General features: G+C 36.9%; 3 protein-coding genes across 3 annotated transcripts; 2 read left to right on the forward strand and 1 right to left on the reverse strand.

Moving 5' to 3' along the window:
* Positions 1-1,059: 1,059 nt before the first annotated feature.
* On the reverse strand, positions 1,060-2,091 carry LOC134657176 (transcription initiation protein SPT3 homolog). Its single transcript, XM_063512730.1, has one exon. It carries the CDS (start codon positions 2,044-2,046, stop codon positions 1,111-1,113), a length of 936 nt encoding a protein of 311 aa, XP_063368800.1. The 5' UTR covers positions 2,047-2,091; the 3' UTR covers positions 1,060-1,110.
* Positions 2,092-2,473: 382 nt separating this feature from the next.
* LOC134657177 (iron-sulfur cluster co-chaperone protein HscB) lies at positions 2,474-4,683 on the forward strand. Its single transcript, XM_063512731.1, has 3 exons — positions 2,474-2,763; positions 3,419-3,504; positions 4,348-4,683. Exons 1-3 carry the CDS (start codon positions 2,498-2,500, stop codon positions 4,650-4,652), a joined length of 657 nt encoding a protein of 218 aa, XP_063368801.1. The 5' UTR covers positions 2,474-2,497; the 3' UTR covers positions 4,653-4,683.
* Positions 4,684-5,868: 1,185 nt separating this feature from the next.
* LOC134657147 (trypsin, alkaline A-like) lies at positions 5,869-7,672 on the forward strand. The gene is made up of 4 exons (XM_063512699.1): positions 5,869-5,926; positions 6,044-6,248; positions 6,784-7,039; positions 7,357-7,672. Exons 1-4 carry the CDS (start codon positions 5,869-5,871, stop codon positions 7,663-7,665), a joined length of 828 nt encoding a protein of 275 aa, XP_063368769.1. The 3' UTR covers positions 7,666-7,672.
* Positions 7,673-7,838: the final 166 nt, after the last annotated feature.

Genomic DNA, 7,838 nt, shown 5'->3' on the forward strand with positions numbered 1-7,838 from the left:
GCGGGTAATAAAACTAGTTGCGCTCGGATTTTTAACTAGACCGATTCCAGCCAGCCTATTATGGATAGCTTTATCCATCTTTATCCACGTGATAAAATAACTGTCACTGTTTAACACCATGGGAAAGAAAGTGACGGACACCGTTTTATCACGCTGTCACGTAGACAAGAACGACCATCATATCCGTACAGACGCGCGAGTGAACACAGCAGCAGAAAAAATGCCTAATTGCTCGGTTTTTTATTGTAAAAAGAGGTCGGGGACATCAAATTTACAAAAAGGTGTAACATTTTGTAATATTTTTTTTTACATGTCATACGTTTAATTACATTTAAACACAATTATTATATTTTAGTCTCATGTAATTGCTGGATTTATCGATTTTGCTCACCCAGTACAAATTGCGGATCGGTCGAGCGACAAATCCGACTTCTCATCTCTCAGAAGACAATAAAATTCTTTGACGAAAATGTGTTAGTGTGCGTGTTGTGACACTTGTGATTCGTCCGTACACAAAAACAGATCGAGGTGTGCAAGATTTGTCTGTGTAGGGTGTCTTTTTTGTATGTATTTGTGTCGTCATTACAGATTGGATTTTGTATGTAAGTGTGTGAGAAGTGCGACTGTGTGCACGTTCCCCCCCCCCCGCGAAAAATGACAGAATGATTTGAATGTCAAGATATCGCTTGGGCCTATCCCTTCCGACCTGTCGGAAGCCCGTGTTGATCGAAGCTTTAACACCATTTGCAGCGTTTTTTCGTGAACCGCCAGTGCTATAATAATTGTTGATGTTGCTAGTTAACAATTGACGTTAATGATGGCAGTGATAGCTGTCAATTGAGAAATGTTTGTTGACCATTCCTTATAGTATTTCCAATCCATCTCTACTTGAACCAGTTACATAATAACCTATAACCTATAGTTAGAACCTGAGGTGGATGAGCTTTCTGTATGATGACGAAGCCTGCGCTGTGGTGTTACATAATTTAATAAGATAAGTGATTATGAATTATAATGAACAATACCTACAGTAATGGAAATGCAACTTCACAGAAGTCCTCCAATATAAAATAAAATGTTAATCATATAGCGCTTAAAATAAGTATTTAATTACAATATTAGATATCTTGTAGGTAAATCTAATGACATGTTTCTATAAAATAACCCATTCATGCCAGTCCGTGGTGAGTAATATCTTCTCAATGCTTCTCTGACTTCTGCTACTGTAATAGCCGGCACTCCTTCATACCCAGATTTTATGTAAACCGCATTGTTCAAGCTCAATGGGTTGCAGAAATGCCCACCTTCATACTTACTGAATGGATCACCATTCTTCTTTTTAGCATCTTGCCTTATCAGAAATACTGCATCTACTATCTCTGCCACCGTTTCATATGCTATAAAACATAATACTTCAAGTGCGAACATTGTAATCTTCAACTCTTTGTTCGGGTTTATCCACCGTTCCAATTTAGCGTAGCCTTTGACTAATTGATTCCCGGACCGAAAAGAACTACATCTAGCTTTATGGTATGCTTCATATTTCTCAAAGGGCATCGACTCGGTCAATTTCGCGGCTCTAACTTTTCTTAAATAGTCAATAGTGTCAAACTTGATTTGGCTTACTTCATCAAACTCGTCTACTTCTTTTATTATGTCTATGTGTGTCCGTCTTTTTCTTGTTTGAGGATCAATATCATCTTCTAACATTAATGAGTTGAGAGTCTCCGCCGTGGTCCCTGAAGGAACTTGCCTGCCTTTATCTAACGTGTCTTGGTAGTCATGCAAGCGTTTCAATTTTATGATATTTTTCCTCATTAAATAAATAATATCATAGTTAGAAATAGCCTTTCCTCCTCTGACGTTGCATAGCGCCCAAGCCTCTTGGAGCATAGTCCGGAGCTGTTGTAAAACTACGTTTTCGACAAGAACCACGGTAGCAGCGTTCGGGTTGGGATTGTCTCCGAATCCGTGCATCATGTTAGAAATTTCCTTTTGAAAATTTGTCCCTTCGCCGGTAGCGTCGATTGTGAAATAGGACACCATGTTTCGTTAAACAGAAATACCCAGAAAATAGAACAAAATCCCAGCATATACACGGCATACACGCACTTTTTGATGAATTTGTTTGAAATTTGAATGGCAGACAATGTCAAGTTGACACTTTGACAGTAGCGTTTCAGTAGCATAAAATGAGCACAGAATAGTAGCATGAGCAAGGTTACTTCTTTATCGGAGCACGACAATGACAGAATAATTCGCTATTCATGTAGAAGGAGAAGATTTCTTTGTTACATTTCTGCTGATAGAGATGTTTCGTAATAAAATATATCTTTAATAAAATTTTATCGAAGTCTTCTTTCATTTATTAAAACGTAGCAATATCCAAACGCAAACGCAGTAAGTTGACAGATATCAGCTGATATGGCATTTTTAGGTTATGTTCGACTGAACTTTGTGAATAAGTATCATAACAGTACTACGTAAAACATTCAAAATGAATATTTTACGATTGTTACCTCTTAAAGGTAACTTAATATTGTGCCAAATTCGTTACTTATCCTGTTGGTCATGCGGTCAAGACATAAAACAGCTAGTAGAAAATTTGTTTTGCTCAAATTGTAAATCGCTTCAACAGCCTCCGAAAGAAAACTACTTCAAGATTTTGGGAGTGTCTGAAACATATGACCAAAATGAAGATGAACTGGCTAAGAAGTTCAAACAACTGCAGAAATACTTGCATCCAGATAAATTTGGCAACAAGTAAGAAAATACTGTAATTTTCATATGTGCTTTTGGGTGTCAAGATAAGGTGATAATAAGTTAGAGAAACATGCCCTCACGTCAGCGGCCTTCATATCGGATGACTAATAGAAAATTATGTTATTAGAGAGGGTTGTAAGGAAGGACATACTTTGGTTATTAATTTAAACGCAATATGTCTTTTGTAATAAGATCAAAAAGTACCCAATTGCTGACCAAAACTATAAAAGCTACTGTTGTATATAGGGTTGCCAGATCGAAAGGCGCTATTATCGGGAAAAAATATAATTTTTTCGGGATTTTGGGCCTTAAGTCGGGAAAAAAAAACCATTCAAATTAAATTAATTGTATTAAAAACAACGATTTTACATTATTGGCACTACGTCAGCTGCTCTGCCCAATCTCGACATGCGCGCGCGCTGACGGGCTCGACGCGTGTCGCTGGCTCGCTCGACGACAGTTCGGAACTTGAAATTATTGTTTTATAACGTGAAGCTGTTTTTCGGGACAATTTTCACTTTGTCGGGAATCGGGAACACTTGCTAAAAATCGGGAGAATCCCGCCGAATCCCGACCATCTGGCAACCCTAGTTGTATATAGTATTTTAATGGCAATGTGCTCTACGGTTGATTAATTTATATAAATATCTTTCAGACCGAAAGAGGAGCAAGAGATATCGGAAAATTACTCCTCATTAGTTAATGAATCATACAACACCCTCCTGAATCCACTGACAAGAGGTAATTTTTATAACAATTAACTTATAATAGGGTAATTCGCCAGTAACTGGCCACCGGCCAATAACTGGCCACCGGCCAATAACTGGCCACCCTAAACTAAAAATGAATTCTATTCACCAATAAACAGAATTCATTTTATATAAGGTGGCCAGTCATTGAAACCTTATACTAAAATGAATTCTGTTTATAGGTGAAAAGAATTCATTTTTAGTTTAGGGTGGCCAGTTACTAACAGGTGAGTTACTGGCGAATTACCCTTTCAGAAATTTATGGGTTATAACAGAAATCAAGTGTGTGGGGGTGGGGTAAGTATGGTTAACAAAAACAAATCCATATAATACAATGTTAACTAATCACCACATCATGCTGCTGCGGTAACATAGAGAATGGGTTTCTTAAACCAGTGTGGCAGAGATGGTTAGAGCCAGAGTTCATGACAACTAAGTTACTATTACCATTTAATCTTCAGTAAACACTACTCACTTACTTTCAGCAGATGAATTTTATTGTTATGTCTAATTGCAAAACTTACATCTATGTAAGATGTCTAGGTGTGTTGTTTGCAAGGCTCGGAACCGGTTTTTTCTTCATACAAAAAATACCCGTATTATTACGTTCTTTTCCGTTCTTTGGCTTATTATTTCGTTTTTAATGGGACAATCTAATAATACGAAGTTATTACCTAAATACATGATTCAATTCTACGGAAAGAGCATAAAATAATTAAAAGGCTATTTTCGGTTTTACAAAATAACCGATTCCGAGCCCTGGTTGTGTGTGCTCTTTCATTTCAACTCTGGTTTTAATATTGCTTTAAAAGTTTTAACCTGGCCAACTTTTCAGGTATCTACATGTTACGACTTAGCGGAAAGGAAATACCGGAAGAGACCGAAGTAAAAGACCAAGCGTTCCTCATGATGATCATGGAGAAAAATGAGGAAGTGGAAAACGCGGAAACAGAGGAGGAAATAATGAAACTCAACAAGGAAAATAAGGAACTGATGAATCAATTGCAAAAACAAGTTTCACAGGCGTTCAATGATGGAGACCTCAAATTGGTTCTTAAACTTTTAAGTAAAATGAAATATTATACTAGTATAGACCAGCAAATACAGAACCTAATTAGAAGTAAAGGAATTATTAGATAAATCTAAATTTATCATGTAAAATTATGTAAAAAAATTAAATGATGTTTATGTTAGAATTTACTAATTACTCTGAGATAAATATTGTATAGGTACATATTTATAATATTAATTTAAAGCTATATTTACCTACATACAAAGATGAAAAAAACACGCAACTATGTTTAAAAAACATGGTTATTAGTTTTAGTAAATTCCCTAAAATAACTAGACTAGATCCATTTTTCTATAAGTACAGCTAGTATGGCGACGGGTACCTACCTAAATAGCTAAGTACCTACTTAAATTGACGCACTCACTGTTCTTGATTGTAAAAAAAACTTAGAGAGCTTATTTTATTTTATTTATTTATTTTAAACTTTATTGCACAATATAACAAATAAAGTACAAATGGCGGACTTAATGCCTAAAGGCATTCTCTACCAGTCAACCACCAGGCTAAACAGAAACAGTAGTAGGTGCAGGCATTAAACAAAAAAAAACGCAGAATAGGTAACTTAAGACAAAAAAATATAGCGATATATAATACATACTAACGAAAATAAACTTACATATACATACTATAATTAAATAAACTTACATATATATTACTTTATGTACCCAGTGCAAAGAATACTATGCCTACTTATTTATGGATTCACAAATAATTATTAAGCTATTCTATTAAATATATGTTTTATTTATAACATGGAGTGATTGCAAGTTAAATACTACCTTAATACACATACTTTAAAGTTCATTATATCAATTAACTTTTATCCTACGCTAATCTCGAGCTGGTACAAATCGTCGACATCTAATCATGATGATTGATGCTCAGTAATGATCTGCCTTACTATTTGCATAAATTATACTTCACCTGACCAGTTAAGATACTTGCTCATATTCAATAATCAAGCACTGCCTGTTGCCTAAAACGTTTACTGAATTGTTATTATTAAATTTATAGAAAAATAATGTCATTATAGCAAAAAATGTCATTCCAGTTTTGAATCTTATTTGGTAATGGTAAAACCTATTTTAGCTAAGTGAAGTCGTTTTCGCTCGCCAATCATTCGATCATTACCTCCCAATAAAAATGGTCGTTAATTTCAACAAAACAATCTTGGATCAAGAACTCTCGCTCCTTCTACTTCGTACGGGATGGGTCATGTGAAGCAAAAGAAAGTTATTTATTTAGTATGTTATGATATTCTGCTAGGAGCGCTTGTATGTGAAAATGTGTGGATTCAAGTACGTGTTAGTGGTGGTTTTGGCGTTGCTTGGCTACAATAAAGGTAAGATTTTGAACTTAATTTTAAATTAGCACTAGATAGAGCTGAAACAACAATAATACCTAATTTTCTTCTCTCATTGTCATGAAATATCAAATATGTAACGAATTTATGTATACCGTTTTACAGTCTGTACCCAATACCAGCTCCGCATAGTCGGTGGCGCCATTACGACAATAGAGCGGTATCCAATCGTGGCTCAACTCCTGCTGGACGCGTGGGGCCGACGCGAGTTCGTCCAGCATTGCGCAGGAGTTATTTTAACGTCGCGTCACGTTATATCCTGCGCCCATTGTTATCAATACAGCGCTGGAACGGGCCTCAAGTAAGTGCTAAAACTGTTTTACTCAGTCTGTAAGACCCCCTTAACACTACCTAGTGGCTTCGGACAGTAGCGCAAATTATTGACACTTTCCGTGTTACGGTGTAGGTATAGCTAAGCTACTGATCGTAATTAATATCCTCAGACGAACGTGTCATATTGGGCTAGTGGAGTAAAAAAGATCACCTGTTGTATTCAACTATATCCACGACCAACCAGCAACTAGTAAATAGCAGAAGCGTATTTGGAGCATGGCTCGATATGTACATGTATGTTTGTACTGTACCCGTGCAAGCTGTTCTGCAAATGCATCCGGTGTGCACTGGTCTTACGCACGAACTTGCATTGCCGGAAAAACCGAAATTCATTGTGGGGATCATTCTCTTTTACTCCAATGAAGGCGTAATTACAGTGACAGTAGAGAAAGATGCCCGTAATTTGCGATATTCGATTTTCGCGGTTATAGCCCTGATTAGTAAAGATAATCCATTCGATGATGATCTGACTGTAATCTTGATATTAAAATTGTATATTCCAGCTATACTCTCCCAAAATACTGGAAGATTCGCGTTGGATCATCCTTCCGCAGCCAAGGCGGGATCCTGCACAAAATCAAGACCATCATCATGCACCGAGACTTCAACAAGTACTACTACACCAACGACATTGCGGTACTGGTTGTCTCCAGGCCTTTTACCCTTGGGCCAGGAGTGAGACAAGGGACTATTGCTAAACTCGGAAATGAGATCAGGACGAATTCTTCGTGTACCGTTGTTGGATGGGGAGCAACGGAGGTATATATTATAAATCGTTTCTGTAGCCGTTTATGTAATAATTATCTAGGTACTTAGACCAAAACTGAACCATCTGAGCTATTATTCTTCTTCAGTCGGTCCCTAAATGCTGAGGATCGTGACATCATGTCCTTCTGTTGAAGACCAGGTTCCTCCACAGAATCCTCTATTCTTCGCCAAGTGCATGGCCTCGTGCAGTTTTAATTGCATAGGTGCTGTGCTGATTTGAGCACACCATCTAGTTAGAAGGACTAAGGAGGGCCCTGAACTATTATTACTAGGAGGATAATAGGAGTTTTTTTTTTTCTTTTTTTCAGAGCACTGGAATGCTGTCAGAACAGCTACGTTACGCCACAGTTTACACAGTTGATCACAGACGTTGCGTCTATCGGTACAATAATATTATGGCCAAAATATCAGACTCGATGCTCTGCGCCGGACACCTAGACGTGGGCGGCATAGACGGGTGCTTTGGAGACTCTGGAGGCCCTTTGGTGTACAAAGGAGTGGTGGTTGGATTGGTCTCATTTGGATTCGCGTGCGGACATGCATACTATCCAGGAGTTTATACTAAAACATCCAGTTACACAGATTGGATTCTTAAAACAATCGCTACTTATAAATAAAATATTGGTGTTTGACTTTTTAATAATACAATATATAATAGGTATATACATATGTTTTTTCCTCTCAAATAATACCTAAATATATATATATAATCTACAATTCCTATAACTAAAATCAATACGACACGTAAAATTAGCGAATTGCCGATGTAATAAGAATTCTAAACCATTGC

Source organism: Cydia amplana, chromosome 19 (assembly GCF_948474715.1).
Source record: "Cydia amplana chromosome 19, ilCydAmpl1.1, whole genome shotgun sequence".
NCBI classification, from domain to species: domain Eukaryota; kingdom Metazoa; phylum Arthropoda; class Insecta; order Lepidoptera; family Tortricidae; genus Cydia; species Cydia amplana.